We start from the raw sequence: 24573 nt of genomic DNA on the forward strand, positions 1-24573 counted from the left end.
CTTAGGCCTTCATAACAGCTTGCCCACTCATAAACTTAACAGTTCCATCAAGTTACCTGTGCCCTCCATTAGGCCCTAGCTCTTTTTTTTAAAGATTTAGTTATTTATTATGTATACAGCATGTATGACTGCAGGCCAGAAGAGGGCACCAGATCTCACTACAGATGGTTGTGAGCCACCACGTGGGTGCTGGGAATTGAACTCAGGACCTCTGGAAGAGCAGTCAGTGCTCTTAACCTCTGAGCCATCTCTCTAGCCCTAGGCGCTAGCTCTTAAAGGTTCCATTTCCCAGTACTAGTAACCTGGGATCAGGGTTCCTAACTCATCTAAACTACAGTAGGCATCAACTCTGATAGCTTGATTCCACACGTTAACATCTCATTCTTTCCTCCTCAGAGTCCTTCTGTTGGTATGCCATAGTGTACTATAGTATAGTATACCATAGCTTGTGGGGTGAACTAGCCATCTTTGGAGCTGGGCTGCTCTGATGATTGACTCTTAGGAGTTTGTTGTTGGTTTTTGTTTTTGTTTTTGAGACAGGGTTTCCCTGTACAGCTCTGGCTGTCCTGGAACTCACTCTGTAGACCAGGCTAGCCTTGAACTCAGAGATCCACCAGTCTCTGCCTCCCGAGTGCTGGGATTAAAGGCGTGTGGAACCACTGCCTGGCTTTCCTTCCACCTTGTTGAAGAAGGGTCTTTTGTTTCTGCTGTGCTGTGTTTTGTTTTTTTGAGACAGGGTTTCTCTGTGTAGTTTTAGTGCTTGTCCTGGATCTCGCTCTGTAGACCAGGCTGGACTCAAACTCACAGAGATCCGCCTTCCCCTGCCTCCCAAGTGCTGGGATTAAAGGCGTGCGCGCCGCCGCCGCCGCCGCCGCCGCCGCCGCCGCCGCCGCCGCCGCCGCCGCCACCCTGCTTCAATAATATTCAAGCTATATAATAAGTTTTAGTGAGAAACATATGAGATGGTAAATTTGACATTTTCAATATCTCATGTACCTTTTCTATTTTTAGAAACTACTCATCTCCCTACTCTGGTTAATAGTGGCATGGAAGATCCATTTGGTAAGTATGGCCTGCATTTTTATTGGTGCTTGTGCTTTGTCCGTACCTGTTACAGCTTTGAGTAAATTATCTCCTGCTCAATGTGCTGGTGTAGAACAGTGGCTCTCAGACTTTTTGCTCTCAGCATCCATTTATACTCTTGTTTGTTAGCTTATTTTCTTGTTTGTTTCCTTTTGAGACAGGGTCTCTACACAGTGCTAGCTGTCCTGGAACTCATTATGTAGACCAGGCTACCTCACTTACAGAGATCCTCCTGCCTCTGCCACCATCCCCAGCCCTAAGGTTTGTTTGTTTGTTTGTTTTTTGAGACAGGGTCTCACGTGGAGCTCCAGCCAGCCTGGAACTCACTATATAGACCGAGTTAATCTTGAACTCCCAGAGTTCCCTCTGCTTGCCTTCTGATTATAATATAATGCTGGGCTCCATTCATACTCTTAATATAATTGAGGGTCCTAACAACCTTCTGTTTGTTGACATTTGCTGTATTGTAAATGAGACCTGAGAGGCTGGAAAGATGAGTCAGTGGTTAAAAAAAACCAGATTCCTAATTATGTATATGCAGGCATTGTAAAACCTTACCACAAGCTATATCCTCAGGCCTAGGAAGTGTATTTGAGATGGTAATTTAGTTTATTTTCTTCTGTCTTGCCCAATAGGCATTGATGTAACTGAGGCCAAACTCTCTGGACTCCCTGACCTGGTAGCCATAGTCAGGAAATCCAGGTGCAGTTTTTGCCTCGTGTTTAGAAGACTTTTGTTTAAGATCTTGCAAGATGAGCGTTTTTTTTTCTGATTTTAATGAGCCTAGGATGAGCACCTTCCAGTCTTTACCAAAGTCTAACTAGTTCATTGGGAGATCTTTAGTTTGAACACTAGAGGGCAGTCAGCACCTGTTAATAGATTTAGTTTTGTCACCAAGTTTTTCTTTATTTGTGAAGATTCGGGAGGTTGAACTTACTTTCATAGCACAGTGACTGTTCCCAAAGACGAGTCCATATAATGAAAAAGTAGGATGTGATGCCACAAGCCTGTAGTACTGGGGGATGTACTCAGGAGGTCATCCTCCAGAACTTAGAAGAACATACCTAAGCTCCATGAGATCCTTTAAAAGAAAGAAAGAAACAACAGTGACAGCAAACTGGATTGGTGCATGATATGTTCTTAATCTAAAATCTGTAACGGGGCTGCTGAGAGATGGCTCTTCTAGAGGACCTTAGTTTGATTCCCAGTCACTTAAAACTCTCTGTAACTCTAGTTACAGGGCATCTGGCGCCCTCTTCTGGCCTCTGGGGGCACTGTACAAACATTATGCAGAGACAAGTAGGAAAACACCCATACACATCAAATCAAATCAAATCAAATCTGTAATTGTACAAAGTCGGAAACTTTTTGAATGCTGTTATAATTGGGAAATTCTACCTGACTGAGGGTGGGATTGTCACAATCCTAAAACAAATACAAAATTGTATAAAATTACCTTTGACAAGGTATATATGACATGTAAATGAATTTCATGTATAACTTGATTTTTAAATTTTTTTATTACAATTATTTATTTTTGTGTGTGATGTTCAACACAGCAGTGGAGAGGTCAAGGACAACTTTCAAGAGTCTGTCCTTCCACCATGTGGGGTCTGGGGATCAAACTCGGGTAGTCATGCTTGGCATCCAGTGTCTTTACCAACTGGACTATCTAGATCCAATTTCCCTGACTCCCTTTGGGACAGGATCTCACAGTGTATCCCTGGATAGCCTGGAACTCACTGTGTAGACCAGGGTGGCCTAAAATACCACTATGCCTGGCTTGATGGCTCTTTAAAAATAGTTTTGAGACATGATCTCCTACAACCATGGCTGGCTGGCCTTAAATTCACTATAAAGTGAGTTCAAATGAGTTTGGGGATTACAGGTATGTACCACAATTGGTTTTATGTAATGATTGGGGTGGAACCCAAGTCCTTGTGCATGCTAGGCAAACATTCCCTGAACTGAGCTATGTATCCCTTTGAGTCTTTGTTGAAGTGCTAGAGATTGAATTGATGACTTTACATATGCTAGTCCAAGTCCTTTACTACTGAGCCACATCCCTAGCCCCAGATGCTAGAGTGTGTGTGTTTTCTTTTTGTTGTTGTTTGTTTTTTGAGACAGGGTCTCACATTGTAGCTCTGACTGTCCTAGAACTCACTATATAGACCAGGCTGGCTTTGAACTACTCACAGAGATCTGCCTACTTTGACCTCTCAAGTGCTGGGATTAAAGGCATCACCACTAAGGTTGCCTTGTGTTTTCCTTTTTGAGGCAGAGTTTTATGTGCACCAGGCATTAGCCAAAGCTGCTCTTGAATTCTTTTTCCTCTTTCCTATATATATCAATATATACGTATACACTCGTTTTTCAGATTTTGGGTTTGAACTCAACAATCTTTGTACTATCGCCTCTCAAATATGTACCACTGTGGTGCTGGAGTTCAAGCTTAGGGCTTCAAGCATGCTGAGCAAGTACTGTACCGACTGAGCTACTTGCCTAGCCCAAGAACTTTGTTTTAATCAAGATAGCTAACTTTTTTGGGAGTCTGAGGAGGTAGGGTTTCACTGTGTAACCAAGGCTGCCTCCAACTCTCAGCTGTACCTATATTCCCTGATTGTTCTATTAGAAGCGTGTGCCACCATACCACACTGTGACAGCTAATAATTATGAAGATATATTTAGGAAGAATTATTTGTAGTGTTCTAAAATGAAGAGTAGTGAGAGTTAGCAGTTGTTTTTGTTTTGTTTTGCCATGCTGAGACTCATACCCAGGGTTTTGTATATACTAGGCAAGCACTCTGCCACTGAGCTATCCTTGCTCCTGTTGAGAGATTTTTTGCTCTCAAATTCCTGTGGGGAAGACCTGAAGCTTCTAGCTCCTTTCCTTCTGCATATATGTCTTTGTACCGTATGTGTGCAGTGTCTGTGGAGGCCAGAGGAGAGCACTGGATCCCCTGGAACTGGAGTTAGAGACAGTTGTGAGCCACCATGTGGGTACTGGGACTTGAACTCTGGTCTTCTAGAAGAGCAATAAATGCTCTTAACTTCTGAGCCATCTCTGCAGCCCCATTATTTAAAAATAATGCTATTAAAGGCCAGGTGTGGTGGAACATCTCTTTAAACGCAGTACTTGGGAGGCAGAGGCAGGTAGATCTCTGTGAGTTTGAATCAAGCCTGGTCTGCCTATCAAGTTTCAGGCCAACCAAGGCTACATTGTGAGACCCTGTCTTCAAAAACCAAAAACTAAAACCAAACCAAACAACAACAAAATCATTAGTACTACTATTAGTCTCTGATGAAAATTGACAAAAAGATATGTACTAGAGGCTTGAGAATTATTAAAAGCAATATTCCATTATTGTTATTCTTGTTGTGTGGTAATATGTGGGTTTACATGGTTATAACACACCTGTGGGGAGCAGAGGAAAACTTTTAAGAGTTGGTTCTCTCTACCATGGTTTCCTGGGATCACACCTTTACTGCTGAATGGACCACCTTGAGAGCCAAAAACTAATACTTCTAAAAAATGCTTTTTCATTATCTGACAGTTTTATAATTTAAATAGTGGATTTTAGTCATTTTCATCTCTTCCCCCAAAACTAATATGTTTTCTGGCTTCATAAGGATGTCGGTGAAATGTGTCATTCAAGTGTGAACACAGTGAAAATAGGCATGGGGGCTGCTTGTGCAGTCTCAGCATCCTAGAGGCCACAGGCAGGTAGGTCGTCATGAATTCAAGGCCAGCCTGGAATAAAGAGTTAGAACCCTGTCACAAATATGGTCATACACCACATAAATGTGCCTTGGTCAGTGACAAACCACTTATACAGAGATGGTATAAGAGATTATATCAGCTAGAGGTGGACTTGGTGCATGCCTTTAACCCACCATTCAGGAGCTGGAGAGATGACTCAGCAGTTAAGAGCACTGGCTGGCCGGGCGGTGGTGGCGCACGCCTTTAATCCCAGCACTCGGGAGGCAGAGGCAGGTGGATCTCTGTGAGTTCGAGGCCAGCCTGGTCTCCAAAGCGAGTTCCAGGAAAGGCACAAAGCTACACAGAGAAACCATGTCTCGAAAAACCAAAAAAAAAAAAAAAAAAAAAAAGAGCACTGACTGCTCTTCCAGAGGACTTGGGTTCAATTCCCAGCACCCACATGGCAGCTCACAACTGTCTGTGACTCCAGTTCCAGGGGATCCAACACCCTTACACAGATGCACCAATGCAAATAAATAAATCATTTAAAAAAACAAAACAAAACAAAACAAAAAGCCAGCATTCTCTGGAGGCCAGCCTAGACTACTATATTGAGATCCTGTCTGAAAGAAAACTAAACAATTGGGGCTGGAGAGATGGCTCAGAGGTTAAGAGCACTGGCTGCTCTTCCAGAGGTCCTGAGTTCAATTCCCAGCAACCACATGGTGGTTCACAACCATCTGTAATGAGATCTGGTGCCCTCTTCTGGCCTGCAGGAAGAAGAGTGTATACGTAATAAATAAATCTTTTAAAAAAAAAAAAAAGAAAGAAAACTAAACAAACAGAAATTACCTAGAAATATTGTAGCCATCTTAGTTATCATCCTGTTGTGTTTGTCCAATAAAGAAATTACCTATCCTGTATCTCAGAACGTGTCTCATCACTAAACAATATGATTTGAAAAGGGAGGACTCAAGCCGGGCGGTGGTGGCACACGCCTTTAACCCCAGCACTCGGGAGGCAGAGCCAGGCGGATCTCTGTGAGTTCCAGGCCAGCCTGGTCTACAGAGTGAGATCAAGGACAAGCATCAAAACTACAAGAGAAACCCTGTCTTGAAAAACCAAAAAAAAAAAAGAGAGAGAAAGAAGAAAAGGGAGGACTCTCCTTATTTTAGTCCTTTCTCCCTTTCATGGGGACTTGGAGATAATACACTGAAGGTGTCACTTGCCAGCTTGTACTGGTGTGCAGTCACAAAGAGAAATGGCTACAGTGTAGTCAGTACTGTAAAGACAACACGGGAGTGCATGTGCAGAGCCTGTGGTCGTGCTGCACACTGCACACTGCACTCCTTTTTTTCCTCTCTCGAGACAGGGTTTCTGGAGCCTGTCCTCGAACTCGCTCTGTAGACCAGGCTGGCCTTGATCATAGAGATCCACCTGCCTCTGCCTCCTGAGTGCTGGGATTAAAGGTGTGCGCCACCACCTCCCAGCTCCCTACATGTTTTAAACCACCTAATTTTTAAGTTTCTGCACATAACAATTCCTGGAAAGATATGAACACTACTTATTGAAAATATCTTTTGGCAGTATGTTTGATGAAATAATTAATGAGATACAGTTCACTGATGTGAATTTTGAACCTAAAACTAGGTGTGGTGGTACACATCTATAACCTCAGCATTCGGAAAGTAAATCGGGAGAAGCAGAATGTGTAGCTTTCTTCAGTTATATCGTAAATTTACAAAGGCTTTCTGGGTGTTATAGAAATAGGTTAATAATGTAATACTGTTTTAAAAAGCTATTTTATGTCTGGCCATGGTGGTGGCACATGTCTTTAATCCCAGGATTTGGGAGGCAGAGGCAGGAGGATCTCTATGAGTTTGAAGCCAGCCTGGTTTACAGAATGAGTTCCAGGACATCCAGAAGTGTTACACAGAGAAAGCCTGTCTTGAAAAACAAAAAACACAAACAAACAAACAAACTATATATATATATATATATATATTATTTTAAGTGTATGAGGTTTTTTTTTTGTTGTTGTTGTTTGGCTTTTGGGTTTTGTTTTTTTTTTCTAGACAGGGTTTCTCTGTGTAGTTTTGGTGCCTGTCCTGGATCTCGCTCTGTAGATCAGGCTGGCCTTGAACTCAGAGATCTGCCTGGCTCTGCCTTTCAAGTGCTGAGATTAAAGGTATGCACCACCATTGTCTGGCTTTTTTTTTTTTTTTTAATTAAAGAATTGTATCATTTAGGAAATGATTTGTTAGTATAGTGAACAATTTATTTCCTAAACAAAATGGTCAATTTTACTTTATTTAGTGTAGAAAACAGTAGACTAAGGCTATAGAATAAAGTGGAGTACCCTTGAGGAATGAGCGGACAATGGCCAAAGAGACTGTTGTATCTATTATGTCTAAATTTTTGTTTTTCTTGAGACAGGATTTCTGTGTAGCCCTGGCTATCCTAGAACTCACTCTGTAGATCAGGCTGCCCTCAAACTCACAGAGATATTCCTGCTTCTGCCTCCTGAGTGCCGGGATTAAAGGTCTGGCTTTTACTATGTCTAAATGTATAAGTACCTCCTAGGTTGCAGGGGTTTGGTTTTGTTGTTGATTTCGTTCCTCCATCTCAGTGGTTCTCACCCTTTCCCAGGTGTCCCATATCAGATGTCCTGCATCTGATTGATATATATATATATATATGTGTGTGTGTGTGTGTGTGTGTGTGTGTGTATGTATATATTATGATATATGTTGTATATATAATATATTCACATTATGATTCATAAAAGTAGCAAAATTACAGTTATGAAATAGCAACGAAAATAATCTTATGGTTGGAGGTCACCACAACATGAGCATTAGGAAGGTTGAGAACCATGGCTCTATCTGGTCAAGAATATTTATGAAGTAGCCATGCTCCTGCCTAGTGCGTCTTGTTTCAGAGTTTATGGGAAATTTTTTGTCTTGTTATCTTAACACTGAAAGCTAAAAGTGTGTCAACAGCACAGCCCTTCCCTATTAAAAAGGAGGAGGAAGCATGAACTCTAATTAGTTGCAATCCTTCAGGCGTAGGAGATAAATTCCTTTAAGATTAAATGAGGCTAAAAGTAATGTTACTTCATCTTTCTCTTGTAGTGTGTGTCTGTCTTTTGTTCTCTCTCTCTGTCTCTCTGTCTCTCTCTTCCTTTTTTTCCTTTTTTCTTTTTGTTGTTTGATTTTGGTTTTGGTTTGAGACAAGGTATCTGAGGCTGACTTCAAACATACAGCATCCTCCCTCCCTACCCCCCCAGTCCCAGGACAAGTACTAAAGGCTTTCTTGTAATTTGTCTGGAAATTTAATGTGGCATCTTTACAAATATATAGTGAGTAGCTTCTGTTATTTTCTTCCCTGACAAGAGCATAAACTTAGGAGGGAACTTTTTATTGTTAAATTCCACTACTCAGAAGTGAACATGGAATTCTTTTGTATATATTTCTTCTGGGAGATTTAATTTCTCTTTGTGAAATTAAATGTGCTGGCCACACAAGCCAGATGTGGTCAGGAATACCTAGAATACTGACCTCTGGAGGCAGAGGCAGAAGAATCAGGAATTCATGGATCTGCAAACATTGTGCCATTGAGTCTATAACCCCAGCCCTCTAGAAGAAGTCTTTAATCTTTTTTAAAAACTCAATTTATTTTCATTTCTTGTGTATAAGTGCTTGTCTGCATGTAAGTGTGTGCACCATGTGCATGCAGTGCCCGCAGAGGCCAGAACAGTGTGTTGGATTCCCTAGAACTGGAGTGATGGATGATTGTGAACCACCATGTGAATGATGGGAACGGAACCTGGGTCCTCTAGAAGAGCATCCTGTGCTCTTAACAACCGAGCCAGCTCTCTAGCCCCATCTGTTTGTTTTTGTTTTTGAGACAGAGTCTGTTTACTGTAGCTTGGGCTAATCTAAAACCTTATTTCTAAAAAAGAAAGCTTAAAAACTGTGTACTGAAGTAATAAGCTTTTAAGAATAATGTATGCCTACCCTGGTAGCTCACACCTGTAATCCCAACATTCTGGAGATTGAGGCAGGAGGAGTACTACTAGTTTGATGTCAGCTTGAGATAAATAATGAATTCCTATACAGCCTGGGCTATAGATTGATTCTTCATCTCAAAAAGCAGAATGGGTAGGAGGGTGGGTGGATGATGAATGGATGGATGGATAGATAGATAGGTAAGATTGGGGAATGGTTTAGTTGTTAAAGCATTCCTAGAACCTACTTGAACGTCCTGGGCATAGTGATGAGTGTTTGTAATCTCAGTGCTGGGGAAGCAGAGAGATCCTTGGGGACTCCCTGGCTAGTCAGTCTAGCCTAATTGATGAGTTCTAAGTTAGTGAGAGACCCTGTTTCAAAGGAGATGAACAGTGTTCTGGATAATGTCACATGAGATTGTCCTTGGGTCTTACATGAATCTGCACAAACATGTATCCATGCAGGCATGTGCACCTATACACAAATATACATACTAGTGATAAAAAAACTACTACTAATAAGTAATGTATTAATTGTAAGATAAAAGTAAAACTTTTTTTGTTGTTTTATTTTTGGAGGGTTTGTTTTGGTTTGGGGACTAAGGATTTGTTTTATGTGTATAGCTGTTTTGTCTGCATGTATGTCTGTACACCACATGCATGCCTGGTGATCTCAAAGGCCAGAAGGTGTCAGATGGCCCAGGACTGTAGTTACAGATGGTTGTTAGCTGCCTTGTGGGTTCTGGGAGTTGATTCCAGTCCTCTGGAAGAGCAGCCAGTGCTCTTAACTCCTGAGCCATCTATCCAGCCCTGAAGAGACATTTTTTTTTTTTTTTTTTTTTGGTTTTTTTTGGTTTTTCGAGACAGGGTTTCTCTGTGTAGCTTTGCGCCTTTTCCTGGGACTCACTTTGTAGCCCAGGCTGGCCTCGAACTCACAGAGATCCGCCTGGCTCTGCCTCCCGAGTGCTGGGATTAAAGGCGTGCGCCACCACCGCCCGGCAACATTCTTAAAAAGATGAGTGGTTTGAGTTAGTACAGAACACACAAAGGCATGTGCCACAAGCTTCTGCTTATAATTTCACTATGCTTCCACAGTGTGTGCTTATATATTGGTTAACAGTGAAGGCTAGTTAGTATCCTAACCTCAATCAAAGGTAATGATGTGTTGATACTTAGCTGACAGGATTTATTAATTCTTCCAACAAATTTTAGTTGGCACACTGCCCTCGCTGCCATGAAGGGGAAAAGGGAAAGAATAGGGTAGTGTTTCAGGTGACTAGGGATGACCCAGTGAGTAAGTGCTTGCTTGTGCAGAGTAAGCCATGAATTCACATTTCCACCACCATCCAAAAGCCAAGTACAGTGGCCTTTGTAATCCCAGTGCTGACCAGGTGGAGACAGGCTGATCTCCTGGGCTTGCTAGCTAGTCCGTACAGCTGAATCATTGAGTTCCAGCTTCAGTGAGAGACCTTGCCTCAAAAGATAGATTGTAGAGTGACCTATGGCCTACACACACGTGTCCATGTGCACTTGGGTGCAGAATACACACAGAAAGAAAAGAAAATTTAAGATCTTAAGAGATTTGATTTTTTTTTTTTAAATTGAAACAGGGTTTCTTGGTATAGCTTTGGCTGTCCTGGAACTCACTCTGTAGACTAAGCTGGCCTCTAAACTCTCAGAGATCCACCTGCCTCTGCCTCCCGAGTTCTGGAATTAAAGGTGTATGCCACCATTGCCTGGCTAAAATTAACTTTTTATATAAATTAAAATAGTCATGAGGCTAGGGAGTTTGCTCACTTGGTAAAAAATTGAGTTCATCCCACCTGAATCCATGCAAAAAAGCCAGGTGTGACGACTTGTGGTTGTAATCCAGGCACTGGGGAGAGGGGGCCAGGCAGCTCCCTAGGGCTCTCTGTCCAGCCAGCCTGCCTCATTGGGGAGTCAGGGCTGGGTGAGAGACCTTGTCTCAAAGTAGAGCGATGGCGGAGTGCATTCAGCATCGACCTCTGGCCTCCATAGCCTGGAACTCAGAGCCTCTGGGCCTGAACACTTGACTCCTTGTACGTCAGCCTCCCAAGTGACTGGGTGATAGGCATGTGCTACCAGGACTGCATACTTCTATTCTAAGGGTCACTGTGACCTATGCTGAAAATAAATGAAAAGCTGGCCATGGTGGCACATGTCTGTAATTCCAAGACTTCAAAGGCAAGAGAATTCAGAGTGTCTTGGGGAAATTATCAAATAAACTAGGAAGGGACAGAACTTGAGCTGGCACAGCTCAGTGGGACAGCACTTGCCAGCATACACACGGTGGGCGTGGGTTTGATCGCCAGCACAGAAAAGATACCGTTGTAGCCAGGCATGGTGGTTTTTTGTTTTTTTTCGAGACAAGGTTTCTCTGTGTAACTTTGCGCCTTTCCTGGATCTCGCTCTGTAGACCAGGATGGCCTCGAACTCACAAAGATCCACCTCCCAGTGCTGGGATTAAAGGCATGAGCCACCACTGCCCGATTTAGGCATGGTGTTACACATTTGTAATCTCAGTTCTTGGGAGGCTGAGGCAGGAGGATTGAAAGGCTCAGAGCCTTCCTGGCCTACATAGAAAGGGACAGAACTAAAGACAGATATGAAATTATTGTCCAAATATACATAGATGTTGAATTCTAAAGTTGGGTTGCACAGAATTTATAGAAAGTTTTTCTTAAAAGCAAAAGAAAATTTGAACCAAGTCAATAAATCCCCAAACTTAGGGGCTAGGGTTGTGGCTCATCTGGTAGAGTGTTTACCTAGTGCACGCACAGCCGTTGGCTCTATTCTCACACCATACAGATTAAGCACACGAAGGTCAATCTCAGCTACTCAGGGAATTTCAGGACAGCCTGGGGTACATGAGACTATGACCTGAAGAAGAAAAAAGGAACACCCAGCCCACTGTCTTTTTCCTCTCTTCACATCGCTGCAAACCAACACAACAAATTTAGTTTTAGGAGTAATTATTCTCCTTGTGACCAAATGCCCAACAAAGAAGCACTTCAAAGGAGGAAGGACTGTTTTTGCTGACATTTTAATGTCACACGGGGTCTGCCATGGGGAGCTGGGGTGGAGAAGGCAGAGCAGCAAGGGTGTGAGGTGGCTGCAGGGCAGCATGGCATCACAGCCAGGAAGCAGCTTTCTCTCTACTCATTTGTTTTTGAGGTGATGTGGACCTGGTTGGCTTGGAGTTCCCTATGTAGACCAGGCTGGCCTCAAACTCAGAGATCTGCCTGCCTCTGCCTGCCCAGTGTTGGGATTAAAGGCGTGGGCCACCACCGCCTGGTTTTCTTTCTTTCTCAATTATGTGAGTGTGTGTGCATTTCAGGTGTGTGTCTGTGGAGGTCAGGCACAAGCTCTGAGAAGAGAGCTTGTTGGAGTCTGTTCTCTCCTTCCACCATGTGGAGCCTGGGCATTGAATGCAGGTGTGAGGCTTAGCAGCAAGCTCCTTTACCTGCTGAACCATCTCAGCAGTCCACTTTCTCCTTTTTATTCAGGCCAGACCCCAGCCCATGGGAGGGTACTGTTCATATGTAGGGTGAGTCTTCTCTCCTAAGGGAAACCTTTGTAAAATTTATTTATTTATTAACTTAGTATATTGTGCCAATGCATGCCACAGCATCCATGTGGAGGTCAGGGGACAACTTTGTGAAGTAGGTTCTTTTTTCTACGCCTTTATATAGACTCCACGGGTCAAATTCAGGTCTCCAGGCTTGCATGGCAAGCCATTTTGCCAGCCTTAGTTAAACCTTTCTGGAAATACCCTTCTAAGTAAAGCTTGAGGTGGGTTTCCATGGTGATTCTCTGTCCTGTCAAGTTCGTAGTGAAGAATTATCATATAGCTCTTCCTTAGATTTTATGTAGGTAGTACTCTTAGAGTTCTTAGTGCCTAAGCCAGGGAACAGGGAATATGAGTGTAGTGTTTAATGGTTAACGGATCTTGTTTATCTTTATTTATTTATTTGTTTGTTTGTTTGTTTTGAGGCAGAGTCTCACTCTGGCTTACACTATCTTCACATTCAAGGCAATCCTCTTGCCTCAGCTTCCCAAGTACTAGGACTTCTAGGCATACGTCACCACCTCTGGGATCAGGTTTCTTTTAAGCCTTCTTTCTTCACAAGAAGAAATAGTTTCTAGGTTGAGATGACAGTTACCAAACTTGTTTCTTGGAAGGTTCTGTTTTTTGGGATGCATATTTATCTAAAGTACTTGTAAAGCTTTTCAGAAAAGTCAGCGTAGGATAGCAGACTGCTTTAGCATAGACAGATAAGCATAGGCGTGAGTTGTGGGAGCTTTCCTCTGATCTCACTGGACTGTTTTCCTAAGGCATGAATAAGTACATTTGGCTCTGCTTTTCAACTGAATTTAGAAGCAAAGGTGCATGTAATGCAAAACATAATTTTTTCTTTGATTTTAAAAGTTCTATGAAAAGGTTGGGTGGTGGTGGCTCACACTTTCAATCCCAGTACTCTAGAGGCAGCGACAGGAGGCCAGCCTGCTCTACAAAGTGAGTTCCAGGACATCCAGAGCTATTATACAGAGAAACCCTATCTTTTGTTTTGTTTTGTTTGTTTTTCGAGACAGGGTTTCTCTGTGTAGCTTTGCGCCTTTCCTGGAACTCACTCTGTAGACCAGGCTGGCCTCGAACTCACAGAGATCCACCTGGCTCTGCCTCCCTAGTGCTGGGATTAAAGGCATGCGCCACTGCCTGGCAAAAGGGCCATCACTTTTTTTTTTTTTTTCAATTTCAGGGCTGAGGACCGAACCTAGGGCCTTGCGCTTGCTAGGCAAGCGCTCTACCACTGAGCTAAATCCCCAACCCCAAGAAACCCTATCTTGAAAAACAAAACAAAACAAAATGTTCTGTGAAAAAAATAATTATTTACCCCCCTCCCAATATTTCCTATGGTGCTAAAAAATTGAAGATTTTGAAGGGAGGGCTATTTTATACATGAAAACAGCAAAGTACATTTGAATTACTGGCTGGAGCGAGTTTGATAGAAACATTTACAAGTCATCCTTAGTTACTTTGCAGGAATTACTATTGACTCACAGTGGCACCAGGTGCTCATTACTCAGACTTTTTATTTAGGAGAGGATAAAGGCTGGATTCTTCTGCATATGAGCCGGAAAGGAATGCCCCTTAACCTGAATCCTTGCTAGAAGTTCCTGAATAACTTTCAGGTGCTATGGCTAGCCTTAGACAGTTACTGTATTCCCATAGCTACATGACTGAGGCCTGATTCTGCCCAGATCCTGTTTCCTTTACTTGGAGACAGTTTCCCAGCCAGCTGAGTTGTGCAGAGTTAGGAAAGCGAGAGAAGGAAGACGGAGCAGCAGTGCTTTGAGTCAGCAACAGTGAATGCTACTTACTAGGAAACAGTCAGCACATTTCCAACCTTGCATGGCCTCCTCCATGTCTGTCCGCCTGTTCCTACATGTTATTGATGCCTTGGTTCCTTGATAGAGCTCAGTTGGCTTGTCCATGTGTTTTTGGCGCTCTTCTTCATTAGAAAACTTAGGCTTTTTGATCCCCTGTATTGTAACTATAAAAAACAACTACATTCTGCTCATGAAAATATAATACAGTAGAAAGAAATTGTTGACCAGTGAGGTTTATTAATAATACAGTTCACTTAATCTTTTTGCCTTATTTGACTTAGATTCATTATAGAAAGTACACTGTGGCTATTGCCCTGCCAACATTTCCTGGAACCTGTTTTTCCCCCTGGCAGAATATTGAATTAGTTAAATCATTGGTTTAACAGGAAGAGACTTTGACAGTAATTTTAATCACTTATGTAGTAGTTCATGATGATTTTTTTGTCTGTATATATGGTGTATGGATGAATATATGTTTTCTTGTATGTGTGAGGACCCACTTGCATGTATGTATGTGTAGGTACAGATGCAAACTCACATGGGTGTACATGCATATGGAGGCACTGTTGGACATTGTATGTCTTCCTCTGTCATACTCCATCTTGTGTGTGGTGTGTATAGTGTACGCATGCAGGTGACAGAGGGGAATATCAGGTATATTCATCTGTTGCTATCCATCTATTTTATTGTTGGTTTTTTGTTTGTTTGTTTGTTTTTGTTTTTTTGAGACAGGGTTTCTCTGTGTAGCCCTTGCTGTCCTGGAATTTGTTTTGCAGATTACGCTGGCCTCGAACTCAGAGATCTGCCCGCCTCTGCTTCCCCAGTGCTGGCATTAAAGGCCTGTGCCACCGTGCCCCAGCTTGTTGTTCTCCATCTTGTTTAAGACATAGTCTTCTACTGAACCTGAAGGTCCCCATGGCTACGCTGTCCAGTCAGTGAGCTGTAGGTATTTCTCTTGACTTAATCCTCACAACTCTGTGAGTAATTATCTCCATTCACAGGTATATCCTCATTCTTTTTTTCTGATTTAATCGTGAAACAAAGTGATCCCTAATTCCTCACTACTGTCACATGAAGGACTTGGCAGTCTATTCTTTTACTTACTCTTTACAATCCTCCTCTGCAAAAAAAAAAAAAAAAAAAAAAAAAAAGACATGAATTCTCTACATATATATATATATATTTCCTCTAACCCCAGATAGGGCATTTTTTTTGAGACAGGGTCTCACCATGTAGCTCTGGCTGTCCTGGAACTCACTTTGTATATCAGGATGGTCTCAAACTTGCAGAAATTTGCCTGCTCTGCCTCCTGAGTGCTGAAATTCAAGGTATACACCATCATGCCTGATTAGGAGTAAATTTTCAAAATTTACTATGAACATAACATTTTTTTCCCCACAAAAGTGAGAGTTTCTTAACAACTCTCATGATCATTCGGAATGATGGAATCAGCTATGGTCTGCACATTTTCTTCTGGCCTCCATTGCACTGATGGCCTTATTCCAGTTGAGACAGGGTCTTGCTGATTAACACTGGCTGCCTTTAACTTGTCATTCCTCTTACCTCAACATCCTGAAGGCTGAGGTTGCAGGCATGTCCATTGTCTTTTACTTCTGGGTTCTATAAGCAAAGCTTCAGATTAATTTTGTTTCTTGCTGGGGCTGTAGCTTAATGCTTGTCTAGCATGCATGAGGCATGCTCATAGCTGGGAGGTTCAGGTTGCTAAAGACTTATTGCATGTACACTGTGCACCAGGATACTTTGATCAAGTGTTGGGAGTTCAAGGATAAATACATAATGGCCCTGATCATGAGGAGCTTTTAGACTACAGGGAAGTGTGAAGATGATTGTAGTTCAGGGTGTTATAGACACCAAGACCACTGCTTAGCCCAGTGATTCTCAACCTGTGGGTCTTGACCCCTTTTGGGGGGAAGTTAAACGACCTTTTCACAGGGGTCACTTAAGACCATCAGAAAACACAGGTGTTTATAGTTCATAACAGTTACAGTTATGATGTAGCAATGAAAATAATATTATGGTTGGGGGGGGTCACCACAACATAAGGAACTGTATTAAAGGGTCACAGCATTAGGAAAGTTGAGAACTGCTGGTCTGGTCCATTCTCTTTGTTTGATTGTCTGCTTTGAGTTTTTTTAGATAGTTTTACCATGTAGCTTAGGTTAGCCTGGAACTTAAATCTGCCTTTACCTCCCAAGTGCTGGTTTGTACCACAGTGTGACAGATGGTCAGTTCTTTGTCTTTCCAATAGTGTCTCTTGATACTTGTTCCTTTTTCTCACCTCTATCATACTTTCTCTGGCTTCCTCTAGTCTCTCTCTCTCTCTCTCTCTCTCTCTCTCTCTCTCTCCCTCTCTCCCTCTCTCCCTCTCTCCCTCTCTCCCTCTCTCCCTCTCTCCCTCTCTCCCTCTCCTCTATCACACACACACACACACACACACACACACACACACACACCCTATGTATTTGCATGTTGCCTATGTGCTCATTATATTCTGTTGTAGCTCCAATTACTCTAACCACTTAGGGAAAAACCTTTCTTTTGGTGCCAACACAGTGCTAGACACATAATCAGTGTTCAGTGAATTTTTATTAGAACGCTGTTTATGTGGCTAAGGAAAAGCTTTGGTGAAGGAAGCAAAATTTGGGCCTGTTCTTAAAGGGTCGGGGTAGATCATCCCTACCTGGATTTGATCAAGACATTCCAGCTAAAGGAACCTTTTTTGTTTGTTTGTTTGTTTGTTTTTCAAGACAGGGTTTCTCTGTGTAGTTTTGGTGCCTGTCCTGGATCTCACTCTATAGACCAGGCTGGCCTCGAACTCACAGAGATCCACCTGGCTCTGCCTCCCGAGTGTTGGGATTAAAGGTGTGTGCCACCACCCGGCTAAAGGAGCAATTTACACAAATGAAAAACATAGTGAAGAGCCTGCACCAGTGAGTAGGAAGGCCTTCTAACACAGGTGTGAGACAGTCACGGACAGATGCCATTACCACAGGTATCCCAAGCCTGGCAGCCCAACTGTGTTATTATATTATATTGCCTGAGCATTGTTTTTTCCCTTGTGCTTATGCCCTAGCATTTTAGTCATTTTTCTTGTTGTCATTGTGGTTTTCTGTTGCTTGTTTCTCTGTCAAAACTGATGATCAGGACTGGGGAGGTGGCTTGGTGCTTGCTGTGTAAGCATGACGACCCCAGCATCATGCACAGAGACTGTTGAAGCTATTGAGGAAGACACACCAATATCAGTCGACCTCTGGTTCCACACGAGCCTCTGCATGCGTGCACACATGCACATATTACACCATAAACACACACACACACACACACACACACACACACACACACACACACACACACAAGTTGATAATAGGGGTTAGGGGACCAGTAAGATGGCTCGGCAGGTAAAGGTGCTTGCCACCAAGCTTCATAACCTGAGTTCCATCTCCGGGATCCACACGGTAGAAAGAATGTCTTTTCTGACATTTACAGGTTTGTGCATGTGTGTGTGCCACACACGCACACACACACAAATAAATAAATGTCATAAAAATGTTTTAAAATAGGAACTGGGAATGTAGTTCAGTTGCTGAACTGGTGCCTAGTATACACAAAAGCCCTGACTCCATCTCAGCATCGCATAACCAAGTGTAGTAGTAGAAGCCTGTAATGCCAGCCTAAATCCCAGCCTTTGGGAAGTGGAGGCAGGAGGATCAGCAGTTCAAGGCTCCATAGTCCAGCTTGAGGGTAGCCTAGACTACATGGAACTGTCTCAAAAAGGCAGGGAGGGAAGGCTAAGTAATCATACATTTTTACTTCAGAGATTCCAAAGAATTTAGGATATATATATATTTTTTAGATTTTTTTTAATGTATGTTTTGCCTGCATATATGTATGTGGTCCATATGCTTGGTGCCCACAGAGGTCAGAAGAGAGTGTTAGATCCCCTGGAACTGGAGTTGTGAGCTGCCCTGTATGTATTAGGAATGGAACTCAGGTTCTCTATAAGAGCAACAAATGCTCTTAACTGCTGAACCATCTGTCCAGCCCCAATACACACACACACACACACACACACACACACACACACACACACACACACACACACAAGGAAAGGTGTTCCACAATGTGGGTGGATGGGGAGGTACCAAATAATCAGTCCATATACAACACAGAAATTCTAGAATAACTGGATGCTTTGCAAGTAAGCTCATATCTAAACTATGAAATGGACTTCTACCCACATTAGACTGTTATCCGACCCCCACTGATGGTGTGGGGTGTTTTGTTGTGATTAAATGTATAGGGTCTCTGCTGTACTTTGGGGAAGGCTCCCTGTCTTCTGTGGCTTTGAGTCTAGAGGCTTCCAACCAAGCTCAAAGTCAGGAAAAGGAGGTGTGGGCTTTTGGGCTGTGCCACTGGCAGCCAGAATGTGGTTGGCTGTCTCCTCCCCTTCCGCACTGGAGCTCTCTACACTGTGCACTCTGGAATGACAGGCATTCCTGTGTGAAGAAAGCCGGCGTGAAGACATTTGTGAGAGCCACAAGTACCCGGTGACCGGGATACAGGAAAACAGAAACTCCAGATCTCGTGCTGTTTCCTGGCATTTGGTGGTGATACAGGATTGCTGGTCCCTTGTGTGGATTTGTCTTTTGAGAGAAGTTTGCTTTGTCCGGGATAGTTTGCTGTCGTGGGATACATCTAAGACAATTATAATCATGGGGCAAGCTGATGTCTCCAGACCGGTAAATCCAGATGCAGTTGGTGAGTAATAGAAGGCAGAAAAATAGACGTCTTGGCAGAAACGAGGCAGGTTTACAGCTGAAGTTAGTATCTCTTAGGAATTGGAATGCAAGACTTTGGCTTTTTTTTGAAAGTTTGGGAGAAATGAATGAAAACTTTAAAGTTGTTTCCACTCTGTTAAACTTGTTTACCTCTCACAATCTTGTTTACTTGCTCTCTGGAGTTCTGTGTTTTAGATTATATTGCTAAGAAGTTGCCTACTTGTTAATTCCAAGTCTTAGAAGAAAATAAAAGTTACAGGAGCTGTTACATAGAGGTTAGAGGCGTTTTCCTGATGTTTTGTAGGTTCAGGCAATTGTTAAGTGTGTGATCTAGAAATAAAACTGCCGAATTATAAAAACAAGATCATTTTAATATTGAGTTTGAGTTTTAGACTTTTATATCTTTTCCAAGTCTGTCCTGGGCTCTCTTTGTTGTACCAATGTTCGCTCCTCAGAAGACATTGTGCTGTATGAACTTCTGAGGTGTTACTGTCTCGGGGGCTAGCTCAGACTGGACAGGCTGGGAATTGTGGGTGTGGCTCAGAGTTCAAGTGTGAGGTGATGAGTTTGACCATCATCTTGGTGAGCACATTCTCCTACCTTTATAGGGTTTGGTATTTGATGATGATAATTGGGGAAAATGGTTTTAAAAAGAAGATTAGAAAAAGTAGAGTAGGAGAAAGCATCTAGGTTATTTCTGGACAATGTGCTATTTAGGAAAAAAGTATATAGGGTAACTGGTTTAGGAAGCATCAGGAAGCCTCTTTAATCTGTTTTTTTGTTTTGTTTTGTTTTGTATTTTGTTTTTCTCTCTGCTAAGAAATAAAAAGTCTAAGCTGGACAGTGCACACCTTTAATCCCAGTATGGGCAGAAGCAGATGGATCTCTGCTTTTAGGCTCACCTGGTCTACACAGTGAGTTCCTAGGCTAGCCAAGGCTACATGGTGAGACCCCGTCTCAAAGACAAAGACAAAACAAAATCCCACTAAGACAAAATAAAAAGTGGTGGTGACTAAAGAAAGCATTCAAGTTTGGGAAGCTGGTGATGCCTCAGATGGGTCTCATAATTTGTTGCAGTTAGTTTCTGATTTCCCAGGGAAAGTGTTTGTCAGGTTTTCCTGAAACTGAGCACATGCATGACAAAGTACTTACCCAGTCACAGACTTGAGGACTCCAGTTAGTTGGTCTGGTTGCTTGCTTTACTTTGACCACTAGGCTGAGTATCAGTTCAGTACTTCACTTTCTAAAAGAGTGAAATGCAGGGCTGGAGACATGGCTCAGAGGTCAAGAGCATTGGCAGCTCTTCCAGAGGTCCTGAGTTCAATTCCCAGCAACCACAGATGGGGCTCACAGCCATCTATAATGGGATCTGATGTCCTCTTCTGGCATGCAGGTGTACATGCAGATGGAGCACTACATCCATAAAACAAATAAATCTTAAAAAATTATTTTTTTTAAAAAAAAGAGTGAAATGCTTTCTAGAAAAGGGTATACTGAAAAATATAAGAAACCCTCTGGGACCGCTTTGCAGCTTGGGAAAGTAAGTTAAAACAGAGAGATGGCTTGAGGTACATGTTAGTAACCCTAGTACTTGGAGGCAGAAGCCAGAGGATCAGGAGCTCAAGAATCATCCTGGGCCAAATAGCAAGTTTTAGGCCAGCCTCGGTTTTAGGAGACCCTGTCTCCCACACACAGAAATTTAATTAAATAAGTTTTAAAAATCAAAAACCAAAGTAGAGATACCCTGTCTTAGTTAGGGTTTCCTGTTGCTGTGATGAGACACCATGACCACAGCAACTCTTATATGGAAAACATTCAATTGGGGTGTCGGCTTACAGTTTCAGGGGTTCAGTTCATTATCATGGTGGGAACATGACGGCCTGCAGGCAGACTGGGTGCTGGAGCTCAGAGTGCTATGTTTTGCCAGCAACAGGAAGTTGACTGGCTGTCACACTGAGGGAAGCTTGAGCAAAAGATACCTTAAAGTTCGTCCCCACAGTGACACACTTCCTTCTACAAGGCCACACCTCCTAGCAGTGCCACTCCCTTTGGGGGCCACTTTCTTTCAAACCACCACATACCCCAACCTCTGTCTCCCTTCCAGTGACAGGTTGCTTTTCTGCTCCAAGAGCCAACCTTCTCCTGTATGTGATCAGTGACCCACTTATGCAGGGTCAGCTTTTCCTGTGCTTGCTGCTCCCTTGTTCTTCTCTAACAAACACAGTATGGTCTCAGTGGCATTTATTCACACCGTAGAAATGAAAGGATTTTGAAAAGCATCAAGTTGTTGAACTGGTACAATTTAGTGATGTGGCATTCTTTTTTTTTTTCTTATAATCTATGATTTTTTTTTTAAATGTTCATTGTTGTTTTGCCTGTATGTATGTCTGTATGAGGGTATCAGAAGCCCTGGAACTGGAGTTACAGACAGGTGTGAGCTGTCATGTGGGTGCTGGGAATTGAACCTGGGTCCTCTGGAAAGGCAGCCAGTGCTCTTAGCCACTGAGCCATCTCTCCAGCCCCTAAGTGTCATTCTTTATGAAGAATATCCATCTAATCTCTATATTGATCACATTGTGTGTGTGTGGTTTTAATAAAAAACCAAGAGGGCTGAGTTCTACTCTAGTTGCTCAAGAGTGTACTCAAGATGGAGGGTGCTCATCCTTTTGTTGTTGTTGTTGTTTTTTGTTTGTTTGTTTTCCAGACAGGGTTTCTTTGTGTAGCTTTGGAGCCTGTCCTGGAACTCACTTTGTAGACCAGGCTGGCCTCGAACTCAGAGATCCTCCTGCTTCTGCCTCCTGAGTGCTGGGATTAAAAGTGTGCATCACCACCGCCCAGCTGAGGGTGCTCCTTTTAACTGCACAAAGCCCTGGGTTCAATCCCTAGTACCACATAAACTTGGGTGTGGCACAACCTGCAATCCCTACATTCAGGTGGAGGCAGGAGAATCAGGTCAAGGTTATTCTTGGGTACATATTCAATGCCAGGCTTGCCTGGGTTGCCTGGAATACTGTCTCAGGAACAAGAAGTCAGTTTTGCCACTAATAACTGTAACAAAAAAATTTTGGGAGATTGGAGGTATAGTTTAGTTTAAAGTACTTTCTAGCATGCATGAAACCCTGGATTGGATTTTATCATAATCATGCCAATTTTTTTTAATTACACACAATAATAATCATAAATAAAATGTTTTAATTAAATTTTTTTTAGTCAGGTAGTGGCAGCACATGCCTTTAATCCCGGCAGAGGCAGGCAGATCTCTAAGTTTGAGGCCAGCCTGGTCTACCATTTGAGTTCCAGGACAGATAGGGCTGTGTAAGAGAGACTCTGTCTCGAAAACTAAACACAAATTTAAATCTTACTTGTATGGTGTTTGTCCTGCATGTCTGCGCACCACTGGGCTTGCTGTCCACTGAGGCCAGAAGAGGGCATTGGGTCTCCTGAATCTGGAGCTGCAGGCGGGTGGGAGCGGGAGTCAGACTTAGGTCCTCTGGAAGTAAAGTGGTGCTCTACAAAGGTGCTAATTTGTTAGGAAGTGTTTCAGTAGGCAGCTGTTTAGAAGGTCGTACTAGGTCCTTTAGAAGGATAAATATATTAAGATATGTAGTTCAGTGTTTTAGATTTATCATACATTTAAGTCTGTTCAGTATTTTTTTCTTTAAAAAAGAAACTGTGTATATGTGTATGTGTGTAGGTAGTCTAGGTGGTATTGTGTATGTGGTGTGTGTAGTGTTGTGTACATTCATGTATTCATGAAACCTTTCCTTTAAAAGGAAAAAGGACAAAAAAAAAAAAAAAAAAAAAGGAAATTGTGTTGCTAATGTTTTCCTGCGGGTGGAGTGGAGTGGGCCTATATGGAAAATGGCTCAGCAGATAGACTATAGTCACCAAACCAGAAGGCCTGAGTTTGATTCCTAGGTCCCACCAGGGCAGAAGTAGGGAACAGATTCCAGTGGGTTGTGCTCTGACTTCCACAAAAGCGCTTTGGAAAGGTTTCATGCTGGGGTCTTGGTGATGCATACTTTTAAACCCAGTACTCAGGAGGCAGAGGCGGGCAGATCTCTGTGAGTTCCAGGCCATAGAATCTACATAGTGTTGGAGGCCAGCCAGAGGTACACAGTGACACTGTGGTGGTTTGAATTTGAGTGGCCCCCATAGACTAATGTGTTTGAATGCTTGGCCCATAGGGAATGGCACTATTAGGAGGTGTGGCCTTGTTGGAGTAGGTGTGGCTTTGTTGAAGGAAGTATGACACTAGGGGTATGCTTTGAGAGGTCTCTGAAGCTCAAGCCAGGCCTGGTGAGTCCCAGTCTCTTTCTGCTGCCTTCAGATGGGGATGTAGAACTCTCAGCACCTCCCCAGCACCACGTCTGCCTGTGCGCCACCATGCTTTCTACCATAATGACGATGGACTAAACCTCTGAACTGTATGTAAGCCAGCCCCAATTAAATGTTTTCCTTTATAAGAGTTACCATGGTAATGGTGTCTCTTCTCAGCAATAGAAACCCTAACTAAGACAGACACCTTGTCTCAAAACAAAAGACAAAAGACAAAAGACAAAAGATAAGGTCTCACTTCATAGCCCTGGCTTGTTTGGAAATCCATATGTAGACCAGCCTGGCCTTAGACTCAGAGATTTGCCTACCTCTGCCTCCCAAATGCTGGGATTAAAGGCAGACACCACCATACTGGTCTCCCCCCCCCCCCTTAAATAAAAACACATTTAAAAATGTTTGTGTGTGTGTGTGTGTGTGTGTGTGTGTGTGTGTGTGTGTGTGTGTGTGTGTGATATGTGTGAATGCAATGCATACATGCCACAGTGTGTGTGTGGAGGTCAGAGGACAACTTTCAGGAGTCAGTTCTTTTGCACTGTGGGTTCTGGGAATTGAACTCAGGTTATCATAGCTGTGTGACAAATGCTTTTACACTATGAGCAACCTCACTGGCCCCTCTCTCTTACTTATTGAGACAGGATCTCTTGCTGAACCTGGACAGAGTATCTGACTAATGGGCTTCAGGGTGCTATTGACTCCATCCCTACCCTCTCGGTGCTGGGTTGCAGACCCAAGTTACCATGCTGCCCTTTACATGGGTGCTGGGGATCTAAACCCAAGCCCCCATGGTCAGGCGTCATTATCTACAAAGTATGCAGGTCATGTTATGAGCTGGGCCTTAGACTAGGCTAAGCAAGTACTCTGCACTCAGCTGAACCTGAGTCTTGCCGCTGACGTGGTTGGAAATACATTTTTCCTGAGGCAGAGGCGATCTGCCTGTACTTAAAAGTGCAGAGACCTTATCTGTCTCTCCCTCTGTGGAGCGCTTTCTAATCCCCATGGTCAAGGCTGTTGGAGATCTCCAGAAGTTGTAGGCCTTCTCTGCACAAAGGCTGCTTTGTTCATTAGTGAAACATTTTGCTTTCTATAATTTTGTTGCAGTTTTCTAAAACTATTCCTTAAATCTACAATAAGCCTCTTTTAGAGAACAAAAAAATGTGTTAAGTACTGTGGCAAAGTATCGTAAAGTATGCTATTTACAAAGTTCTAAAGGCTGAGGCAGGAGGATCATATTA

The 24573-nt window shown here is 42.9% G+C and overlaps 1 protein-coding gene across 5 annotated transcripts in view; it reads left to right on the top strand.

Moving 5' to 3' along the window:
• Phactr4 (phosphatase and actin regulator 4) overlaps positions 1-24573 on the top strand; it is a 77886-nt gene that overhangs the window by 7707 nt on the left and 45606 nt on the right. For 2 of the 5 annotated variants that reach the window (XM_052716976.1, XM_052716978.1), the window contains exon 1: positions 18731-18983. In XM_052716976.1, coding sequence (XP_052572936.1) covers positions 18938-18983 — 46 coding nt within the window. In that variant the 5' untranslated portion in view covers positions 18731-18937. Of the gene's footprint in view, positions 1-1011; positions 1063-18728; positions 18984-24573 lie in introns of those variants that run through there. The other 3 variants (XM_052716977.1, XM_052716975.1, XM_052716980.1) reach the window with 3 other exon arrangements.

This window comes from Peromyscus californicus, unplaced genomic scaffold (assembly GCF_007827085.1).
Source record: "Peromyscus californicus insignis strain IS unplaced genomic scaffold, ASM782708v3 Scaffold_5__1_contigs__length_169319896, whole genome shotgun sequence".
Taxonomy (NCBI): domain Eukaryota; kingdom Metazoa; phylum Chordata; class Mammalia; order Rodentia; family Cricetidae; genus Peromyscus; species Peromyscus californicus.